Genomic DNA, 25,069 nt, shown 5'->3' on the forward strand with positions numbered 1-25,069 from the left:
TTTTTAAAGGCTTCTCAGGATAGTTTCTGATCAAAGTGGGAGCAGTTTTGTGTTTCTTCTTCTCTCAGTGAGTGCACAGGCCTCCTGCAGTGCCAGCGCTCTCCGGAGAAACACTTCGTGGACTTTCTCACTTTAGAAATGAAGGACAAGGGGCTGCTCCAGAGCTTATCTCTGACTGTAGAAGCTGGCTTTGGTGTGACCACCATAAGACCTGAAAGGGGGGCACAAAAAGTCCCCCCACCACCACCACCAGCAGCAGGAAACCGTCCTTTGCTGGAAACAAAACACACGTGACCGGCTGTCAGCAGGTTGTCGCCGGCTTGCATCAGTGGATATTCTTCCGAAGTTGAACCTTTTCTCACACTCACATGTCACACCGCCGGCTGAGCCTCCAGGCTGAGCGGCGGTGGACGCTTCACAACGTATGGCGTCCTGTCACGACTCCAGCGTGGACGTGGTGTCACTGTCACTGCAGCAGCTCGTCCTTCACTCTCTGTTTATTTACTGTGTCTCTCTCTCTCTCTCTCTCTCTCTCTCTCCCTCTCTCTCTCTCTCTTCCTCATATTCAGCCTCTTTGTGTCTCTTGTTCTTTTCTCTTCCTTCCGTCTCTCTCTCCGTCCTCAGGCCAGTGTATCTCAGTCCATCCTTGCATGGAGATTGACTAGAGGCATGAATACATCACAACTAGCCATCCATGCACCCCCTCCTCCTCCTCCTCCTCCTCACACCATCACTCTCAACCTCCCCTCCTCCCCCTCCACCGTCCCATTTCTCCAAGATCCCTCTCTCAGCACTTATCTCAAAGTTCGGATCTCATGCATTTTAATCGGCGTGTCTATCTTCTTTTCTCCCCCTCTTCCTCTTTTCTTTGACTTTGGATCAGTGGCATCCTTCAAACAAACAACAACAACAACAACAACAACAAAACAGCTCCCCCCTCTCCTCCCCCCTCCTCCCCACCAGCTCCCCTTCCCCTTTTTAAATCAATATTTGCCATCAGCGAATAAATCGTATAATTTCCTGACTGTTAGACGAGTGCGACGCCGACATATTTACCTTCCATTCGTCTATTTTTTTCGCCGTCGATCCCTCGTTCTCACGGCGTGGCTATTAGCTAAGTGAAGGGGATGGATGGCCGTGAAGCGCAGAGCGATAGCATCTCCATCAGAATCGGCGACGTTGAAAAATGGCCGCCGCCTCTCTGATGACAGCGCAGCAAAAACACACACACACACACACACGCATACGTCCTCTCACACACACGGAGTCAGAGAAGAGACATTTAAATATTCAAATGGGGCCGGGCGGTAATGATAAACGACAAGGGAAAAGTAGAATCAAGTAGCTATCGATGCAGAAAATGAAAAGAGGAGAAAGAGAAAAGAGAGGAGGAGGAGGAGGAGGAGGAGGGAAATTAAGCAAAAAAAAAAAGAGATGGAGGCATTGAAGGAGAGTTTCACTAACAACCGAAAAAGAGGGACGAAAGGGAGGAGATAGATGGAGAGCGATGGAGAAAAAGATGGATGGACCGAGCAAACAGAAGAGGAGGGCTGAAGGAGCGCTACAGTGGAGAGTAAGATGACGGAGAAGTGTTGAGCCACAAATTCGAAAAATGGAGGGAGTGTTAGTGAGTAAGTGAAAAGACAAGGACAAAAGGAGAAAGAGCAAACAAACAAAAGATGAAGAGACTCTCAGAATAAAGAAGGACGGAGGGAGAAGGACAGTGGAGGGGTAGAGAATGTAAAAAAAAAAGTTGAACTGGAGTAATTGGAAGGGGAGGACATGAGGAAGAAGATGTAGACAGGGAGGAGATGAAAGAGGAGAGAGGGAGGAAACAGCAGCGAAACAAAAGACAAGGAAAGAAATCAACCAAGGATGATGAGAGCGGCATCGGGGACGTGTGGCAAAGCTGCAAGTGGAAAAACGAAAATGAGTGCAGATTAAAAGAAGGAAACCAGAGTGAAGGAAACAGTTTGGATGCAGGGTTTATATATTCATTTATATATTTATAAAGTCACACACTCTAATATTTCGCTGGACATTCACCGTGGCATCGATTCAATAAGCTTCTGCAATGTCACAACATTTATTTCCACCCAGAGTTGCATTAATTTTCCGCCAAGATCTTGTATTGATGACGGGAGAGCTGCTTGTACGGCCGGCTCTAGGCCTGATGGGTGCATCACTTCATCCGCCTCTCTTCTTACCCTGATGTGTCCATCACTCTGGAACAGGTAGATCTGGACTCACCAGACCACATGACCTCCCTCCGTCGCTCCAGAGTCCAATCTGTAGCCTCACTGATCAGCGGTTTTCTCAGGGCTACACAGCTGTTTAGTCCCAATCCCTTGACTTCCCTTCGCTCTGTGCGTGTGGAAATGCTCTTACTTTCATATGATTTCACCAAAAGTTTAAGTGATCTCCCATCATGATGGTTGATGATGGTTCACCACCATCCCTCCAGGTTTTAATAAGTAGTTTCAGCAATCTCCTTGTTTGTTGTTGTTTTCTTTGCTTGATGCAGACCAATAATTTGACCCTCCTGAAACAGATTAACATCCTTTCCATGACCACAGGATACGTCTTCTGACATGGTTTAAGAAAAGAGAAGCTGCTCACTGCATCTGCTGGGGTTAAATAAGTTGTTGCCAGCTGAAACATATTGATCACTGCAGTACTTATCCAATGGAAGGCTCTTACCTGTTTGCTTGGTTAAATCCAGGTGGCAGTGTATATCAGGTTTGTAACGGGACAAAATAGTTTTCTTTTAATTCAAATGAAAACAGGTATAAAAGGCAGGAACATGAAAATATGAAGTAAAACAAAATAACACTTCTAGTTGGGCTTAACTGATGAAATTCACTTTCCTACGCTTCAGTTCTTTGTGTACAGTAAATGTTGATATCAATACACAAAAACAGGACAGATGGCAGAAATAGAAACCGTTCTGCAGCTCAAACACAACCAGAAGGGAGGAAAATATTCAGCCACACTCGGTGCTACAAAATGGAGCATTTCTTTAAAACCTCTCCAGAAAGAGCTGTGCGGCGTGCGGCGGCGGCGCGCTGCCACGGCTGCGTTTGATTCCCGCTCGTCTGTGGAGCTGCAGAGGAGCAACGGCTTCTGCCTTTAAAGTGGTCAAAGCAGGTGAAGCTGCGAGTGAAATCTGCTGAAAACTCCTACGACTGCCGCAGACGTTTCATCATGAGATGAGCTGCAAACAACAATGAAAAGATCTGCTCCCCCTTTTTTTTTTTTGACGGAGCGGTTAAAGGAGTACGCCGCTGAAAAGCTATCTTTTGAGTATCAAGTACTCAAAGCCTCCGTCTTGGAGGAGGGCGGCAGCTGTACTTAGATGGATTCGTGGCGGTGACGACGGCCTCCAGTGGAGAGCCAGAGTGTTTAGCACCAAAAGGTTTCTGGGTCTCACATGTCAAACTCCAAACTCAAACTTAAGAATGAATGGCCCGTCGGTAATACTACAAATCCCACAATGCACTGAACAGTCAAGACCCGTGCAGCAGGTATAACGACACACCGATCAGTGGATCAATGCATCGGTCAGCGCTGTTATAGCGACACTTCAGCTAGCCCCCAAAATAAAGCAGAGTTTTACCTGTTTGTGAACCTTGTTTATGGAGCTGATGTAGTAATTAAAGAATATAAATATAAGACGACACTATGAGACAAAACATCAGTTAAAGTACAAAAACAAAAAAAAAGGTTAGATTTTATTGAGGAGAAGTTGTTGAAGTTTGTCTGTTTAAATTCATATTTCAGAATAAAATACACATTATTATATTATATACTATAATAAAAGCCCGTTTGGCCCTCGACTTGGACCGTGTTTTAAATTTTGGCCCCGTCTTTGATTGAGTTTGACCCCCCCTGTTCTAGACGGTGGAGAAGTTAAAGCCAGATACGACAAAGTGCAATGACATACGTGAGGGATGTGACGCCTCTGCTTTTACTGTGACGGCAGGAGAAGGACGATGAGGAGTTTGTGACCTTCCTCACATCAGCACATGAAGCAAACACACACCTCTGGTTCCTCCATGTTTTTTCTTATGAACGTATTCTGCAGTAGTTCAATGGAGCAGCTGCAGTAGTCTGTTATAAGTGGAGGTGAAAGGAAACAGACAGTTCCCGCCTGTGTGTGTGTGTGTGTCCGTCTGTGTGACGCCCCTGTCCTGCCGTCTGTCCACAGAGCAGCCACGCTGAGCTGATGATGATGGAGAGCAGGAAGGCCAGCCTGCTGGGCCGAGCCGAGTCCCTGAAGAGGAGCGGCACCGAGCTGCCCGGCGACTTCCACGGCAAGATACACAACCTGACGCACACGTGGAGACAGCTGGAGGTAACACACACACACACACAGTTAGGAAACCCAAACACAGAGATGGTATGTTGAGTGTGTGTGTGTGTGTGTGTCTAATTTTAGACTAATCAGCGCTGATCTAATCTAGAACATGAAGATGATAATAAGTGTCGTCTCACTGAAGGAGCCCTGCCTCCACTGGGGCCTTCAGCTGTGTGGTGATAGATAGATAGATAGATAGATAGATAGATAGATAGATAGATAGATAGATAGACCAGATCCCGTCAGATCTTTATGAAGCCACCTGTAAATCATCATGATATTCAGGAGCGATGGTCGGTAGGGTCAGAGAGGACAGGCTACGTATGGTCTGACCCAGGGGCGTAGCACCAAATTGTGGGCCCTGTACACTCTCAATGTCAGTGGGCCCCATCCCAGTGGAGCCTGTTACTATGACAACTAAAGATAAAGAGAAAAAATAATCTAAAAATAAAAAAATCAGATATTGATTTATAATGTGTCAAGTGTTGTGATGGTCTCTCTCTCTCTCTCTCTCTCTGTCTCTCCCTCATGAACCAACATACCAACGTAAGTTAATTGGACTTTGCATAACAAGCAAACTCGGTTCACCTTTGGGAAAGAAAGCAGCCAACAGCTGCCTCCCCTCATTCTGCCTTCTTTCTTTTTCTTTCCTCTTCTGATACCCAGACTTGTGCTCCTTGGGCAGCATCATGTCTAGCCCCCAGGTCATTCAGTCTGGGCTCACTGACGTTACATTTGTCGCTGGTCGCCGTCGGGCGGACTAAACCATTTTGCGCCTCCAAGAGGGGGCCCCCAGAATGTCCAATATGTTGGGAGGACTTTGACATAAAGTTCATTCTCTCAGTTGATGTTATCAATATATTTGAAATAAATTATGACACCAATTAATTGGAGGGCCCAATTCATTCGAAATGTGGTCATAATTTGGAGAAGCATCGGCGTCCTGGAGCCAAAAGATCAGCTGTTCTGCCGGTAGTCGTCCTGCCCTTGTAGTAGGAGCAGAAGAAAGTTTACTGAAGAAACTCATCACGGAGGAAGCAGGAAGCGTCTGCACACAGGTTGAGATGGACCGCGTGATAGATAAACACAGCCAGCTGTTCATTTTCCAATCGAGTTGAAGCAGCTCGGCGCAGCAGAGTGACGTCACAGCTGACGGGCTGTCGGAGCAGCGCCGCGTACCAAACGGCATAATTCTGTTTAAGATGAATACTTGATTCTGAAGTTGTTCCGTCTCCTGTATTGTGATCATTGCTGCTAATGAGAGTAACTTCCACCCTGAATCGTGTTTTTATCCTTCACTTCACTTCGCTTCGCTTTACGGCCTCACCTTGCAGAGGCCTTTTTAAAAATACAACAAAGACGCGCGGTGCCTCGGCGCATAAATACGTAAAACACATGAAATAAACAAACCCGAAAAGCAGCGACTGTGAAATCAGAGCTGAAGGCGATGAACCAACAAAAGTCAGGAATTAGCAGATCTTACTGCTTCCTGCGGAGCCTTTAGATAGTCGGTTTGACTTCATAATGACCCCGACTCTCTCTCGCTACTACGATACCCATGAGCCTCGGCTTCTGTTGCTACGGAGACGCCAGAGGCCGGAGTCAGAGGAAAGTTCTGGTTCCTCCAGAGCCGATCCAGATTAGCAGCTGAATATTTTAGCAGCTTTTTCCTTTTGCTTCAGCGTAAATTTGAAGATCTATTACTGGATGTTTCTTGCTGAAATGCATCATGGGAATTGTAGTTGACGTCTTTTTATTTGATGTTCTCACGTCCGTAGATTTGTTTTTTTTATCAAAGAGGCAGATATTTGCTGTTGTCTGTGCTGATGATCCATCGTCTATCAGAGAGACAGGCGGGACTCGAACCGCCGGAGCCGTGACACGGAGAGAGAGAGAGAGAGCCTCGTGTGCCTTGCTAATGGGCACGTCGGCGGCAGTCGTTTGTCTTCACCCGGGCGTGGTGATTAATTTTTAGGTGTGCGGCGGCGGTGACAGCTGGCGGCGGCTCGTCAGGAGGCTGAAATGTGACGATGTGACTTTGTTCCTCCGAAGGAACAAACCGTCTCCTGTGGACCGAGCGGAGCGTCGGGGCGTTGAACTCATTCACACAGACAGAGAGCGGCGGAGGAGCGAGCGCCATCTGTACGAGAGTGTGTGTGTGTGTGTGTGTGTGTGTGTGTTGTCTCCTTGTACACCCTGATGATACACACACACACACACACACACATATTATCGTCTCACCTACAAGTTCAAAGTGTGTATGTGTGTATTAACATATGTATCAACACTGAAACACATTCATTTTAGAAATTAAACAAAAGCAACAGATGAGTCTCTCTCTCTCCCTCTCTCCCCCTCTCTCCCTCTCTCCCTCCCTCCCTCTCTCCCTCTCTCCCCCATCCCTCCCTCTCTCTCTCCGTGTGTGTTTCCACCACAGTAACCAGACTGTGATTAAACTTCTATTACTGACAAAGAGACATTTGGACTCACAGTGCTGTCACACACACACACACACACACACACACACACACAGACACACACACACAGATACACACACACAGATACACACACACAGACACACAAATATACACATCAAAGTTGGTGTGTGTGTCATGAGGGAACAGAGGGATTCTGGGTAGCAGACACCTTCAGTCTCTCTCACCCTCCACCTCTGTTATACACTAGCGTAGCCTAAAGGTCATGGACACCCTGTCCCTGTGCTTCAGTGGACTTTAGTCCTCTGGACCTTTTTATTTTTCGGACATTTAAAAGCTAAACCGATTAATCGAGAGCAGAATGTGCCGATTAATTGATGATGGAAACGATTGGCCCGACTTTCTCCCTCCTCTCGCTCCGTCTCCTTCTTTCACTGCTTCAGTTTTTAACCTGATCTTTCTTTTCACTACATATCAGAGGTCTCTCCTCTGTTTGTCTCTCTCTCTATCCGTCTTCACCTCCCTCCCTCCCTCCCTCCTCCCCTCCTCCCTCCCCCCCTTCCAACATGGCGTCTGAGTAGCATATTAACGGGCCTATCAGTGCCGGCGTCGGCATCTGCTGCTCTGACACAAATTGGGAATTAACTGGAATTGATGTCCTGTGCCTCGCCTCTGAACTGTCCTGGCCTTATGAAGAATTTATGGCAGAGCACACACACACACACACACACACACACACACACACACACACACACACACACACACACACACACACACACACACACACACACACACACACACAGCTGAACGATGAAGAAAATAAAAAGGTTGTTAATTAGCTTTCATCTCTTCTGTTGTGGATTTTTTGGCGACAGCTTGTCGTCTTTCTGCAGCCGCTCAAGGTCAGACTGTGTGTGAGGATGTTCAGTGTGTAGATATACACAGAGCAGACAGACACACACGTAGATATGTATACATGTAGATATATTAAGCGGTAAACAAGTTAAAAACAGAGGCAGGAACATGAAACAAAGACGCTCCGTCTGCCAGATAAATGAACACTTTAAATGATGTGTGAATCGACCTGATCGCCACTTCAACCTGCAGGGATTTGTTCGTTTACCTCCTTTATTTTCACTGGATCTTTCTCCATTCCCACATTCTTCTCTTCTACCTTCCCTCACCTTCTGCTCTTTCTCTCACTTCCCCTCTAGTCTCTTCTCCATTCACTGCTTTACTTTTTGTTCTTGTTTCCAGGGAGCTCCCTCTGAGCTCAGTGGGAGACAAACACACTCGTAATGTCACCGCAGCCACTTGTGGAGAAAAGAAATATTAGAAAAAAAAAATTAATGCTTCTGTTTCTTTGTCTCGTCTTAAATGACATCCTGGATGCTCCCTCCATCTCTCGCTCTCCTCCTCCTTCTCTGTGGCTCTCCGTCAAACTAACCACACACTCCTAATCGCCGTCGCCTCTTCTGCACACACAGCTAACTGCACATTTCACCGGTCAGGGGGTCCTGTAATCGGCCCTCTTCATCGTCTAATGGGCTGGTTTTACCTGCCAGAGTTCAGCTAAAGTAGTGTTTCCACTCAGGAGGCAGAGTCACTGCCATACCAACGACTCAATACCTTTTGTACAAACACATCCATATGCAAATGAGCAGCAGGGACCCATGCGGGGCTCATTCAGGAGCAGCTCTGTGCTCACACACACTCAAAGTTTCTCTTGTTGTGGCCGCTTGTTAAAGTCATAACGAGAACTGCAAGATAACGGCTGTCTGTTCCCTCAGATTGGTCAAAAGGATGCGGTTTGAACGCTGAATTAGACGTTTGTTGTTTCTATCAAACCGAGTGTGATAGAAACACAACATCAGCGCTCAGACGATTCAAAAACAGAGATCAGCGAAGCTCCAGCACCAGAAATGTGATGTGGACAGACGTCTCACTGCAGGACTACAGAAGACAGATGTGACTCACAGGAGTTTGGCAGGAGGAAGTGATAATGATGGAGAAACTAGAGATTTCTGAATGAAGAACAAAGTGGTAGAGATGCAGCAGCAGAGGAAGAAAGTAGCTGCTAACAGAGAATATATAGTATACATACCTCACGTGGTCTCGTAACACAAAACTAAGATTAAATCAATCCAAGTAGCTTCGAGTCAAGAGCGGAAACATCTTCCACCATTGAATCCAACCAGATTGTGATGTTAGAGTTCCCAGTAAGGTCTTAGATTTCTTTCAGAGGGGAAGAATAAAGCTGTTTTTTGAAATAATATACATTCAAATATCAGAACATCCTCCACATCTACAGTTCTCCTGGTGTGTAATCCCTTTCCTTTGTGTTTCCATGAGGTGGAGGGGGAAAAAAACAGTAACTTTGGAATATTCCTTTTATATTTGAGTAACTAAAACCCAGTTTTTCGTCCAAATGTGGAGCAAATTTTGACAGAATGTTCTGAAAGAGACAGAAAGTGAAACAGTCTGGATTATTAGGAGCTGATTTAGCCGCTGCAGAAGAAGAGGGAGCGACAAGTTGGTGCAATCACAGGATGCACCTTACTTAGTCTCATGTGTCGCTGTGAGGAAGGTTACAGTCTCCTCATCATCATCATCATCATCATCAGATTTATTCTGATTCTAGTGCAGACTGATGAACGTGTGCAGATTATTACTACAGGATTACTAGATTAGTAGAAGACAGACTGTCGGACCCTGAGTGAGTCGCTCTGAGCTCATCGTGATCAGCCAGCAACCTCAAGTTTGTTCTTTCTGTGTTGATGAGCACTTTTCAGGGAAAAAACCCTGAGCACACACACACACACACACACACACACACACACACACACACACACACACACACACACACACACACTCACACACACACACACACTCGTCTAAATCCAAGTGGGGAATAGTCTTTTTCAGTGGCTTGCTGTGTCTGACTGTGTGATCAACAGGGGTTGGAAAATTACTCTGCAGCACTTATTTCACACACACACACACACACACACACACACACACACACACACACACACACACACACACACACACACACACACACACACACACACAGAGCTGAAGTCAGGCTCTTGTTATTCGAAGTTGTTCCTATTTGAAAGCGTGATTGCTCCTCACCAAACACTCTTTGGGTTTGTATTGTGTCTAAATGATGTTTTGTTTGCGGTGTGAATATCAGCTCTGTAGGTGAAGCTGCTAGAAGCCTCTGAATTAGCAGCTGATCTGTTTGCACCTGGAGGAAAAAAAAACACCAGCCTCGTTCTCCTGTTCACCCTTTTGTTCATCATCATCATCACCGGCAGCAGCCTCGTTGGCACAATAATAACCGGCTTTACAATGACAGCAGCGTTAGCAGCATCAAGCTAATTCATAATTACAATAACAGCATTAGCAACGCTGCTCAAATGAGTCCTCATAAGACCGGCTGAGGAGGAGGGGGGGTGGTCTGGATGAAATCTTCTTTCCGTCTTGTTTTAGGATGCATGTGCTTGAAATTCAGTTGGAGAACTTAAAAAAGAACAAACAAACCAGCGACATCAAACGATTTAATAATCACAATATCAGATTATTTACTGCGTCTCCTAATTATTATCTTTTTGTCTTCAAATACAGTCTTACATACTTCACATTTGATTGTTTTAGGTCGTAAATCGGTTTAAATCACAGCTACAGGACCCTGAAAAGGTGTTTAAAAATCAAAAAATATGCACACAATATGAGAAGTATACACAGAAAATGAATGTCACCTTCAGAGAAGAATAAAAACAGAGCTGAGAATTAGAAAATCTGACTTAAGGCACTGAACCGTGAAGAAGAACACTGATTATTATCACGTCTTCAGCCACAGTGACATGAGTGACTCCGGCACTTTAGGGATGAATACATGACATCCCCCCTATTGATCCGTGTATCTGTGAAGGTAAATGATTAATGGCCGTGTATGTATTGATTGATATGTTGCTTTGCATGATGGAATATTGACACAACAAGGCGCTAAACTCTCCGGCCTTCTGTCGTCTCTCAGAAAATCCTCTCGGAGCACTCGGGACCCGGCTCCTCCCAGCAGAACCAGTCCGCCAACAACAACTCTTTGCTGGTGGGGGGTCGGGGGGGCGCCGCGGAGGAAAACCCCCGCTCGGCCCTCTCCCCGCTGACCAACTCGCTCCTGGAGCAGCTGGAGACTCGCATCAAAGAGCTGAAGGCGTGGCTGAGGGACACCGAGCTGCTCATCTTCAACTCCTGCCTCAGACAGGACAAGGACGCCGCCGAGCAGCTCCAGAGCTTCAAGGTAGGGAAGGCGGCGGAGATCATACAGACGCTGACTCCATGGAATAGTTTGTCAGCTTTAGGAGGAGAGTTTGCATCCAACTAATCTGGATTATCAGTTACATTTCAGAGATAGTGGAGTAAAACACAGGTCAGGGTTGTTTTCTAAGGTTTAAAGTGTCTGCAGGTTGTTCTGATGTTAATGTTCATGTGATCATTCCTGCAAAAACTACACACACATACAAGTACTATAGTACTATATTACTAATATGAGATACTTGTACTTGAGTATTTTTATTTTCTGCTGCTTTAAACTTGTACTTTTTACTCCAGTATTTGTCTGACAGCTTTAGTTCCTCTGCAGATTCAGATTAACTTTACCAAACTACTCAGCAGTGTGTAAAGTAATATATCAGACATACACTACTCACAAAAAGTTCGACTTTCAGGTGAAATATATGGAAAATGTAAAAAGTGAATGCTACAGTGATATTATATCATGAAAGTAGGACATTTAAGTAGAAGCATGCACTGGTGATTTTATTCATCTTAAACAGTTTATTTAAAGAAAATCTACCAACAGTGGTAGGTATACCACAACAAAACATGTTCAGTGTCTCAATAAATTGGGACGTGGCCAAAGGACGTCCACTCCTCTCCTTTCTGTGACTCTTCCAGTCTCTGTATCACTGTTCCAACCTCCTGATGACACTCTGTGACCCTCTAAGCTCAGTGAACACCTCCGTCTGAGGACTTCCTGTTTGAAGCCTCCAGTGTTGAGGTGCTGCTGATCAACTGTTAGGTGTCGTCTTGGTCTCATGATGTCAGAATGTGAACAGCAGGATGAGGAGGACTGTTTAAATACCAATTCTAACTGAAGCAGGAAATGTATTGGTGGATTCATGGATCAAACCTGTTGTGAATGTTGCTGTGAAGCTTCTTGTTAGAGAACAGCAGCTGGTGCAGAAAGTACTGAGACACTGAACAGTTGGACATGTGCATTCAAAGGTTTAGAGAAGGTCACATTAAGTTCACCTGGAAAGGTTAGAATGCATTTTAGGTTCATCCTGAGATTTCACCTGAAAGCTGAATATCCCTAACTTTTAGTGAGTAGTGTATAATAATGAATTAGCTCCACATTATACACGTTAATGCATCGATGACTATAATCCAATAAAAATCATTAATATTCTGCAGAATTAGTACTTTCAGTTTTGGTACGTTCAGTATATTTAGCTGCTAATTTAAGAGACTTTTACTTGAGTATTTCTACAACGTGGTATTTCTGCTTCTACCAAAATATAAGATCAGAGAACTTCCTTCACCTCCTGAGTGACCATAATGATTTTATGATTAATCCTCCAATAATAAATAACTTAGAGTTAGTGAACTTCAAACTCCAAACAACACAAGCTCTGGGAAGTTGAACGAAGGTTTAGAAGAAACGTTAACAATTACAAATCTGAGCTCTTTTATTTTGTTGACTGAGAAGAGACGTGAACGTTATCACTCCTATTGTGTGCACATATAGAATACATGTTAGGGAGTCCAGGAACAGAAGCACTGTGCAGATAGATAACTTAATAACTAGTATAAGTAGTATGTTATAGACTTTATGAGCATCTAAGATGGTAAATACTTTAAACACCATGCAGAAACACAGGAGATGATTCAACGTGTGTGTGAAACTGCTTCAGGCGTGTTTTCACTTAACTTTTCTTCTCTAACTTTTGCTGTCACATGTCTGACAGAGCTTTGGCCAATTAGCATCAGGCTTTCAGGAAAAAAGCGTGTTGTTGTTGCTAAGTATAGTGATGCATCGTCTTAATGAGGCCAGAGGAAGGCAGGGCTGTGGTGGAGCGCTGGATGTATAGAGGAAACAGCAGTTAGCCTTAAAAGCCGCGGGACGCTAACAGGATATTAATCAGCCTACATCACACAGCGAACAGCTAGCTGCGCTGATTAGCCTAGCCCTGCCGGGTGACTGACAACCTGAAGCACACACACACACAGTCATACTAGTCTATACCACACTGATGTAGACATAAACACACACACACACACACACACACACACACACAGAGAAGTGCATTAATTCATGTATATATGTGACCACACACACAGAAATATGCTAATGATTGACACATGCATACATAGTCACACAGACAGGCGTAAATAAATGAATGCATAAAAGTATATAATGACTGTAGAGACACACACACACACACACTTCCACAGACGCAGACGATGTGTGTGTGTGTGTGTGTGTGTGTGTGTGTGTGTTGTTTCGGTTTAGCTGCATAAACTTTAAGACTTTTCTTAATTTGTCAGTTAGTTGGTCTGATTATGTTGTAAATATTAAAACTTCAAGCTTCACTTGAGGCAGGAAAGTTAACCAGCTCTCCCCCTGGTTACCCCTGGTTAATCCTGGTTAATCCTGGTTAATCCTGGTTAACCCTGGTTAACCCGGTCATGATGCTGTGATACATATGACAGCATTAGTGTTCTTTCACTAGAGATGGTATCAGGCAGTATTTATAATGTGTGTGTGTGTGTTTTGTTCCTTTTGAAGTCATACGTGACACAAAATATGTCGATGCTCCACCGTTAAGTGTCGTGGCATTATATCTCTGCTGTGAGGTGTCTTATTTTACCCATGATGCACTGGACAACAGGCTGTCTCAGCCTGAGAACGGTCCGGACTCCTGGAGAAGGAGCACACCTGAACCAAGTGACGTCATTTGGAAGTGAAGTGAGACGAATGAAATCTGTGTGTCTGTGTGTTGACCACTAGTTTTAGGTTTAAAGCTAGACTTGGGTTTAGGTCTAACTCAGGTTCAATCAATCAATCAATCAATATACTTTATTAATCCCCAAAACAAATGATCTTAGTATTATTGTGTTTTTCCTCTTTAACTACTTGAGGTGTGAAGTTGTCGTCCTGCTCAGCCACAGAAGGACACGTCATAGGTACAGGTGTCACTTACACGCTTCTGATTACAGCGATGTGAAGTGATCAGTGTCACAATATAATGATTATTGATTAGTGAGAACTTCATGTGCTGCAGTGAAGCTCAGGTTAACCAAACTTTGAGTCGCCAAACGCACAGAAATGTGCTCATAACTCGGTCGTCGTGTCCTGAACCAGACTGGTCAGTGAAGCCAACACACACACACACACACACACACACACACACACACACACACAGCTGCCTAAATGATGAAACTGTATAGAAACTAGACTTTATCTGAAGAAAGTGAGCCGAGCCGCTCTCACTTTTGATCCCTGTCACAGCTCTCAGTGGGAAGCCATTGATTTCTGGCAGAAAGAGGCCCTGAGCTTCTGGAGAAATGAAGATTGGAAATATTGATAGCAGTCATTTGTATGGAGAGAGAGAGAGAGAGAGAGAGAGAGAGAGAGAGAGAGAGAGAGAGAGGAGGAGGAGGCTAAATGGAGAGAAGGGGCTCCATTTTAAGAGAAGTCAGCTCCATTTTAGCGACCATTTGTCTGTTTTTTGGCGTTTGCACTCGTAAATGGGTTCGATTTCTGCGCTGCGGCTTATTACTGCACGGCGGTATGAGAAAGCAGCAGGGATCGGCAGCACACACACACATTTACTAACATACATTTAGGAAAACACACACACACACACACACATTTACTAACATACATTTAGGAAAACACACACACACACATTTACTAACATACATTTAGGAAAACACACACACACACATTTACTAACATACATTTAGGAAAACACACACACACACATTTACTAACATACATTTAGGAAAACACACACACGTACATTTATCAAGGCACACACACACAAATGACACTGCTGCATTAAGACCAGCACTCACTTAAACACACAGACGCATAAATATCTGTAAAGGGACAGTTCACCCAAAACTACAGGAATAACCTCATAACTCCAGGAAAAACACACTTTCCATTAGGAGGAGACGAGTCGCACAGGTGGCTTGATTTGATTTGTCCTGATATTTTCTGCCTCCGTCTCAGCACAGCGACTGATCCTGGTGTTTTTATTCCCCTCTACTGTGTTTGTGCGAAGGAGGAAAGTCAGAAACAGAAATCAAACCTTCAAAGCCTCCATGGTTTATACCCCCCCCCCCTGCCTGTCTATAACCTGGCTCTTAATTCAATTAGCGCTCCTTTTAAGATACGATGTCAACCAGACGTTCCTCCAGCGGGCCCCGGGCCTCCGATGACTCTATTGTCGTGGAGACGCTCTGAGGGGCTGGACACACTGAGAATTAATAGACTGAGCCTCTCACACACACACACACACACACACACACACTCCTGCTCTTGTGTGTGTGTTTCGGTGCAGAGACTGCAGATGAATCACACACACACACACACACTGACGGTTGAATGCATCTTCTCTCTTTATCTAATTATCTGAATGTTGTTTTATCAGACAGCTGAGAAACTGAGGTACCAAACAAAAACACACGTCATCAAATCAAAGAAGTGATTAATGATTTTGACTTCTTTAGTTTCCCTGTGAGTCTGATTTTGAGACACTGTTGGAACACATGAAGTTGGAATAATTGTTCAATGTTGTTAAAGCCTGAATACACAGTTTGTAAAGTTTGATCAATAAAGTTAAAGAAGATATAAACTTTATTTATCAAGAATAAATCACATTGTCACAATCATTTCATGAGAAGAGGTAAAGAACATTTTAGTCCGACAGTGTAAGTTAAACATTTGGATTTCAAAAATCAAACAAAAGGACATTTACAGAAGTGTCTTTGATATGTTTTTAAAAAGTAATTAACAACCCAGAAATCCTGACTGATGCATGAACTGTGACCGAAGCCCTAAACCCACAGTCCACCTGTGGATACCTGAGGTCACTGCTCTCACGTTTGCTCTGAGCAGCAGAGTAGCTCCTCCTCAGGAAACACAAAGAGTGCAGATCGGATGCTAATGTGTGAAAACAAAAACTCCAAACCCATTTTTCGTCCTCTGTGACCTTCCATAAAACCCGGAGCTGATAACATTCTGCTAGTTTCTTTCTTTCTGGGAAATGGGGAATGGATTAGCGCTCGTGTTCAAAGTCTGCGTTCCCTCAGTCGGACGGACACACACTGTTAGGAGGCGACCTCACACACACACACACACACACACACAGATGTTAGCATAGATTGTGTGTATCAGCGCTGAGCGTTTAGCTCGTTCCTCTGAAGTGAAGCTCAACAAACTGCCCTCCTATCTGCCCATCTGCCTCCACGCCTGCATCCATCTCTCCCGGCTTCATCTATCCGTCTCAATCCTCCTCTTTCTGCCTTTTTATTTCTCTCCCTTGTTCCGTGTAGCTGCCTCCTCTCTTTTTCTCTCTACCTGTCGTCCTCTCCCTCTCTCTCTTGTTATCTGTTCAGCTGCTCCCTCTCTCCCCCGCTGTTGACAGTAGATGAACCCGTCCTCCCCCACTGTTTGTTACCCACGGCCGCCTCATCACCCTCACCCCTCCAGTCACGCTCTTTGCCCTTTGGGCATCATTTGTATCACAGGCCCCCCCTCTCTGTGTCGTTTCTATTTTCAGCCCTCCTTCCTCCTGCTGTTTGTAAGATTTTTTTGAACCCCCCCAACACACACACACACACACACACACACACACACACACACACACACACACACACACACACACACACACACACACACACACACACACACACACACACACACACACACACACAGTTTTGTAGCATGAACCTGCCCTTCCTCGGCCATTCATGACTCCGTTCCCCACCCACCTCCTGTTGTTCCCACCCATCTCACCTCCCGTCCTAAAACATGACCTCATTCTCGCTTCCATTGATTTCCAGTGACCAGCAGACAGGTGGCATGAAACCATAAAACAGAGGATTTGTTCTAATAAACGACTTGTTTAGTGATTTGCCAGCGAAATTCAGTTGTTAAACTGAGAAATGTACAGTTGACAGGAACCGTCTGAACTCACCTCATGTTTCCCTCAATGCTTGAAACTCAGAATTCAAAAAGGTTTGAATATATTTATACAGTTTTCCCTTCAGTCTTTCTACAGTGCTATCGATGACTCGTCCAGCTGTTGCTGCGAGGCAGGAAAACTCAATCCAAACTCTCTAGACTCACTTTAAGACTTCCCTTTCTGCAGCGTCCTCACCTGATGAGCTAAAACCCGGCCTGGCTGTCAGGTGGAGCGTAGAAAAGCGTGTTGAGGCTCTGGTTTTTCGATCTTCTCCTGGATCGTGTGCACATTAAATAATCCTCACCTGCTGTATTCAGACCTCCTTTCATAGATTACATTAAACAGACAGATACATACAAGGCTGGACGACCAGCTGGTCAAAGTGGGCATCTGTCCCGACACACCGCAGCCTCAGGGGTGTCAGTGGGGGCACGCAGTTCATTTTTGCCCCAGGGCCCCCTGAGTGGGTTAATCAAGCACTGACACTTAATGGCAGTCACGTGTCGGTTTGTTGCGCTGGCACTAACACCTAAACACTAGTGCCAGGACACATTTGGCTAATTTAGGCTGCTTTGTCATGTATGTTTGCACAGAATGTGGTTTTTGTCCTCCGTGTCCTGCAATAGAGTCGCTAGTATTTTCCAGCCAGTGTAAAAGTGAAGGGACGCAGCCGACAACAACTCCTTAAACACAAATATGAGCATGAGTGTTGTATTAAGATGCAGCAGAACCTTTAACTTTATTTATAAATGATGCACATATGCATGCCAACTTGGCTCATGCATGTAAATCTCTGCTGGACGATGGACTGTGCATCATTTTACTCCACATGTGGTTCGTTCAGACTGTTCGTGAAAGATTTCACCACATTTCTCTCATGATTATCAATATCATCAGCGTGTATACGACACCATGTATGGGCTTCAGATACAAAACACAGCGTCAGATGTCTTTAATTGTAGACAGCAGAGGTCTGTAGTCATGGGGGGCATAGATTAAAGGTAGAATGGCCGTGCTCTGCCTCCTGACTGCTTCAGTCAGCCGTTGTCATGTATTGATGAGGGATATTTACATGTGCTGTTAGACGGCAGCGTCTAGAAGCTGGAGGCTGGAGGTCGTGTGGTTGGACGGGACACAAACGTTCCCACCCAGGAGACCACAGCTCACCTCCTGTTAGTTTAACTCGTGTCATGTGACTCCACTTCTGTAACTAACGTACGAACTGTGACCCAAACCTTCATCTCTTCCTCGTCCTGACCAAACCTCACCAAGCTGTGCTGTTTCACAACGTTAGCCACGAGTCACATTTACAAATAGATGCACCCAATATATTTGCCAGCTACCGATTATGTTTCATATCTCATATCAGCATTCTTTCCATACACATAGCAGGTACATACTGGGCCAAGGAAGAATGTAAAATGTATAGTGGTTCAGTATGCCTCCCAAAAAACACCAAGGTGGATGATACAGACAGCCTATAACAAGCAGCACAGCACCACAGCCGATGCTCTCTCTCTCTCTCTCTCTCTCTCACTCACACACAGGATTCACACACTGGTCTTACCTTTACTTGTAAATGAAGTCCATACGCCTCTCCTTCTTATTTATTACTTCACGTTTTGATTGAAAGTCCAATTTTGAGACATTTTTGAGCTGAGATATTACATCCTACCTTTTTGCAGTCAGTCAGAGCAAAACATAAAATAACGGACTCCTATTGAACTTTACTTGACTACGTAGAAGAAGAACAACCACCGAACAAGAAGAAACGTGAGCTCACGTACGCCCTCTATGTCAGATCCTAACACTAAATAAGTGATAGACATACATGAAATACATCACCTATTATATGGAAAGTGAGGACGCGCTCAACCCAGTTTGCAGGGGATTGCACAATCTGACGTGAGGCACAGCTTGGTGCTTATTCGAATCATACAGAAATTGCATTTATAGCACAGATCAGTGGGCAAATATGTATTTTATCATTAGTATACATCTCATGAGGGCAGGTGAGGAGGATGACAGCCTCACCTGCCTCCCCTGACCGCACGTCCCTGACTGTATGTCATTTGGCAATAATGATGGCGGCTCTGGTGACAGAACACTGAGGCCTGAGCGAGCTGGACCCTCTGGATGATGCTGAAGCAGCTGCTGTGACCTCTGTGTTCAGTGACATCGCTTCTTTACGCACTACAGTCCACAAACTACAGCTCCCTCCCCCCAGTGTGTGATCCCCCCCCTCCCCCCAACATCTATCAGGCAGCTAATAGAAGGTGACAGCAAGGCTCTGATATCGATACCTGATGCATGATGAGGATTAAAGATCCACCGACTCCCTGCCAAGAACACAGGCTGCTGTGTGTGTGTGTGTGTGTGTGTGTGTGTGTGTGTGTGTGTGTGTGTGTCTACCTTTTGATTATGCCCGTCTGTGTGTGTGCTTCTCTGTTCTAGTGCACTCCTTGTGTGTGTGTGTGTGTGTGTGTGTGTGTGTGCGCTCGTTGGTGTTTTGAAGAGGTGTTTTCTCGTTAAGAGTTGCTCGTTAGGGGTTGAAGGCGAGCAAACAGGTGAGACGTTGCCGCGGTAACGGCACCAACAAACAGATCCGACTTTCATCTTCATCTGCTCGGGAGGAGAAGAAAACACTCTGCACTTTCATCTGCTAAAGGAGCCGAGACAGAGACACAGAGAGAGAGAGAGAGAGAGAGAGAGAATCAAAACAGAGAGGGAGGGAGGGAGAGAGAGAGAGAGAGAATCAAAACAGAGAGGGAGGGAGGGAGAGAGAGAGAGAGAGACCGCAGGAAAGAGAAGAAAGAGTGGTAAGAATGGGGGAAAAGAGAAAGGCAGCAATAGAGAAGAAGAAGAAGAAAACACTTCTTTTAATCTCATAAAAGTGTAGGAAGAAACAAACGGAGAGAAGACTGAGGGCATGAAAAGAGAGGGATGACCACCGAGAAAGAAGTGAACAGAGAAAACTCAAAGTGATATTTATTTGGATGATCTTTTCCTACATCACCCAGCGTACTGTGCTGACGATATGGGAATCATGTTCCTTATAATAGTTGGTATAATGTCCCGCGCTGTGCGGTCTAATCCCCATGGAGTGGGTGACGGCTGCTGCATCTCCATTAGAAACAAATTACCAGTTCAAATGTAGTTTTCAAACAACACTTCAGGTGTTACATCTCTAGCAAAAATTGTAATGAAACTGATGCAGAATTTCACACACTCGCTGCAAAGACATGAGCAGATTGAACCAAAGGTCCCATGTTATGCAAAATGCACTTTTCAACGTCTTTTTGACTGCAGACTCTGAGAAAACACCATCCTGCCCCTGCTCTGGCTCCCTTTGTGATGTCATGAGGGGATCTGCTGATCACATGACCTCCTCCAGCGCTTAGACCGTCCACCGACAACCTCCTGAGTCCACCTCGGCTGAAAACAGCTGCAGCAGCCACGTCTGCAATATTAAACCATGTAAATCTGTTCTTGTGCCACAGAAGGATGAGCCTGAACATGAGCAGAATATTTGGCCTTTCATGACACTATTTATCAGTGAAATGTGCACTGGACACATCACATCAGATGGACAAGCTTTTAAGCCTTAAGCCAGCGGTTCCCAACCTCATAAACCTGAAAGCTCACGAGATGATTTAGGAAAGAAAAAAGAAAAAACACCCAAAATGACATTTACTTTTGTGTAATTTGTCTTTTTTCTTGTGAAATTTTGGATTCTTTCACCACTTGGGGCCTCTAAGACTGATTCAAATGAATTAATAATAGTTCTATAGCTTGATGTGCTATTACAGCGTATCTGTGCAGCTTTTGCCTTAAACTTACTGCAGTTTGTCTCAAGTCAGAAAATATAATGGTTTTAATTTAGCATAAGATGTAGCCGGTTTAATTGGGCGCATTTAATTTACAGATTTACCTGAAAACTCAGCTAATGTGGAGATAAATGGTTCGTCTTATCGCTGCTACCTGTCGAACAGGAGGACAAAGGGCCTTGCAGGTGTTAGGATATCCAGATGTTTGAGCCTAACCTTTACATCAGTCCTCATACCCATGATAGAAAAGCTCAAACCGTCCCAGGAGAGAGAGACAATTAGAGACCACTTTCATCCAAACAACAGAGAGAAAGATGGAGATGGAGACGATAGAAGTACAGGAAGAGAGAGAAAAGAGGGAGAACAGAAACAAGTGAAAAGTGATATGGAGGGAGAGAGAGAGAGGCGAAAAGAGGAATACACAGAGAGATGCAGACAGACGGAGGGAGATTGGGTTTTATTGATAGCAGCGTTTTAACCGTGTTGGCTGTGCTGCATTAGCAGGAACAGTGAACGCTTTCACTCACGCACACTTTCATACATCCTCCATTTGTTTACCGCTGCTGAATATTTTAAGAGTAAAGCTTTCATCCCTTAAATGCCGCCGTGTGTCGAGCAGCCAACAGAGCCTCAGCTAATAACTTACCATAATCAATAAGAGCTGATGATGTCGGCGGTGATCCGTTTTGACTTTCACATGGAGGCGGCAAGTCCATGTTTTTTCAATCATTGTTGGCTTTAACTGATACTTTGAAACCCCTAAAAGAGTGTTTTTGCTCAGTTTTCACTACTTTTATTAAAAACTTTATGGCAAAGTTACAGGAAGACAGAACGCTGACTTGAGGGGAAGGTGCATGTTATCTAGGACACATGTTAACTGCACCGTCCACCCAGATCTCACTATACTATGGTGCTACAGCTGGAGTTTTGCAGCAGCTAGCGTGTTTGACCGCTCATGTCCCTGCCGGGGACCCGTAGCAGAGAGGAGCTCTCAGACTGGAGCCCTGTACGTCACTCTAAACCCTTTAGTCCTAATCAGGGATGACAGATGATGGATCTGCTGCAGGGTGTCAATACAGCAGCACGATCAAATGTTCCACATGTAGAAGAACCATTTCGATGGGACACTGTGAGCCAACAAAAAGCCTTTGATAGTTTTTGTTTGTTTCCATTTGGGATCATGTTGTGAGTTTTGTCACTACAGTTCCCATCATGCTTTGGGGGGACGCTACCAGGAACTGATGTTAAAGCTGGAAAGTGTATTTCTGACCCTGGAAATAGCAGCGTGACCATAAAAACAGTAAATACAGGTCTATCCACTAACTTCCCTTTAGCTTTCAAACGCACCTCATGGTCTTCATCGCTAGTTGGTCTCTGTTTGCACTTTAAACGTGGGTTTTAAAGACGCAATCACTGGATCACTTTCTGAAATCTGAAAACACGTCTGTTCGGTGGTGTTGGGCTTCGATCTGACAGTCCGAACACTCTTTTTCTAAATGGTTAGAGCGTGTTGTTGTGACCGAGAACGATTTCTGACACAGAAATTGTTCATCTCTGCTGCCGTTTTTACAAGAAAGTGTCACCGTGTGTGAATTTCTCCGTTAAATCAGCGCCACAAGGACGATGTGACCTCCGACCTTATCACGACTCGCTTCTGGACAAATCCAAAAATGAAAGCATACATTTCCCACTTTGGCGTCGAGCTCTCCTCAATTTGTCAGAGTCCTAAATTGATATTTTAATGCATACAGGTTTTGCCATAAATGTCACAAACACAGCGGTAAAGTGAGCGTGAGAGCCACATCTTGCTTTATTGTCTGCTTCCATTTTCAGTGAATTGCTCTAAAAGCCCTTAACGAATCCCGCTGACTTTCAGAGCCCCATTTATATGTGGTGTTAAAAACCATGGAGCTGCAGACAGATGGATTCTGGGTCAGCGGAGGCAGGGGCAGCGAGTTTCATCCCATAATGTTGTTTGACCCATTTTAGAAATTCTTATACAATGATATTCAAAGAAAAAACTGGAGTCTGGATGCTTTAAACGTAAAAAATAATTTAAAAAAATAATAATAATCATGTTTAGACGTCTTCAATCCAAGAGACTATGTGTTTCCATGGTTACAAAGCAAACAGGAAGTGCTGTTAGCCAATGCTGCACGACTTCATGATGCAGATTTACCAAAGTATAAAAGAAATACAGGTAAATACAGACCCCCCCCCCACACACACACACACACACAAATTTCTTGTGAAGCCTAAGCATGATGGGAATTGTAGTGCTGATAAATTGTGCAAAATACTAGTTTAAGTATTTAAATTTTACTTATTTTTCTCATTAGGAAGGTTAACTTGTGCTCCAACACAACCAACAACATGCAAAATGGTGACATTTGTTAATAGCAGAACAGATCACAAAGAGTTTCCTTGATATTTTTGTTCATTTGACTTTGTTTCCTGCCTCCTCGCTCTTATTTTACTGGCACCTACACCTGAGTTTCACTCCTGGGAGGAAGGTTGTAGATTCAGTGTCCAGCCATGTTTATCACACCACCAGTCTGCTGTGTGTGAAGGACTCCTTGAGGTCCCTGGACCCCCAGTTGTGGGAATCCCTAGCCTTGAGGTTAGAGGACAAGGTTGTGAGAGGAAGATTTATGCTCCCAAACCCTGGAGGAAGTGATCTCTGAGCGCTACCTCCTCCTCCCTGAACAACAGGATGTGGTTTCACTATAACTTTTGTATTTCTATAAATTCAGCTGGACAGATGAAACTGGAAGCAAAGGAAAGAGCACATTCAAAATGGATGCTAGGGTGAAACAGAAGAGAAAGTTAAGACAGGAGTGTGAGACGAGGAAGAGGAGGAAGAGGAGGAAGAGGAGGAGGAGAGAAGAGGCAGAGGTGGGGGAAGAGTATGCAAACGACAAAGTTTGGCTAGCTGTAGGCGGTATTAGCAGCAGCAGAGGGAATATGTGTGTGGGAACAAATTGTCGACAGGAATTCATTAGGCTCGTTGTGCGATAACGGGTGCTTGTGGTTTTAATTGACTTAATCAACAAATAGAATTAATCAGAGATTTCTAATTAATGGTAATTGATTGAAATATCCACTGGGTCACCGCGCAAGCAGCTAAAATTCTCCTTCTCTCTCTCTCTCTCTCCGTCTCTTCTCTTTATTTCTATCTCTCCTCACTTTACAGTTTGTCCTTGTACTCTTTCACTCTTGTCCTTCCTCTCAGTTGTTTTTCTTCCTCTTCCTCTGTCTCACTGTTTCTTAACACGTCTCTATCGTCTTTCTTTCATATTCATATTCTCTCTCTCTGTCTTCTTTCTTTGTCTTTGTCTCTCCACCTTTTCCCCGTCTTCTCTCCTTTTCCTCTTTTTTTCCATCCCTCCATGTTTGTGCTGCGTAACAAACCTCAAGCGAAGCGCTGAATGCAACAGATATCAAAAACAGTCAAGTATTGAGAGCTGTCATTGATCCTTTCAGATTTGTAGTCTAGTGTGAATTGATTGGACGGTGACTTGTTATGTTACTGTGGTCTCTGATACGATATGTGTATCTTACGGCTGAACTAAAACCAAATAATAACAGTTTAAGTGGACGTCATATTGACAATATGTTCTCTGTTTTATGTTGATATCAGACTTCAGGGAGGTGAATGCAGTTTGACCACTAACTCGGCTAATTAACTTGTAAATTAGGATCCAAACTAACCATTTAAAACACCAAAGTCACATCAGCACCCATGTTTTGCGAGATAAAAATTACTGTTTTTGTCAATGGAGTCTGGTGGCTTTGAACAGAACATTTTCGTGATGCAACAGCTTCGGTTCCCCGACGTCAACGCCTGTCTGATGACGGTGAAATATTCTAAAATATAGCATAAGTTGATGATTGTTTCAGGTCGGCCTGTTTTTTAGGTTGGTCACATGCTTTTTTCTGCTGACCCCGTCCATGTGGGAACTCCACCTCACATAATCCACTTTAACAGACTTTCCCTTTAACATTTACAAACTTAAAGGCTTTTTTTTTTTTTGCGAATTGGCAGAAAGACATTCCTCAAATAAATAATAATACCATTTTTATATCAGAACCAGTTCTCAGGTATCAGCGTCAGTGCCCTGTCCCGGTCTCGTCTTGTCTCACTCTGCTTTACTGTCTGAAACACTGACATAGCAACCACATTAA

At 44.4% G+C, this 25,069-nt stretch overlaps 1 protein-coding gene across 1 annotated transcript in view; it reads left to right on the forward strand.

The window, feature by feature from the left end:
• akap6 (A kinase (PRKA) anchor protein 6) overlaps window positions 1-25,069 on the forward strand; it is a 163,022-nt gene that overhangs the window by 113,190 nt on the left and 24,763 nt on the right. Inside the window, exons 15-16 of the mRNA XM_070842964.1 lie at window positions 4,208-4,354; window positions 10,835-11,098. Of these exons, the coding sequence (XP_070699065.1) occupies window positions 4,208-4,354; window positions 10,835-11,098 (411 nt within the window). The remainder of the gene's footprint in view (window positions 1-4,207; window positions 4,355-10,834; window positions 11,099-25,069) is intronic.

This window comes from Pempheris klunzingeri, chromosome 13, assembly GCF_042242105.1.
Source record: "Pempheris klunzingeri isolate RE-2024b chromosome 13, fPemKlu1.hap1, whole genome shotgun sequence".
In the NCBI taxonomy this organism is placed as follows: Eukaryota; Metazoa; Chordata; class Actinopteri; order Acropomatiformes; family Pempheridae; genus Pempheris; species Pempheris klunzingeri.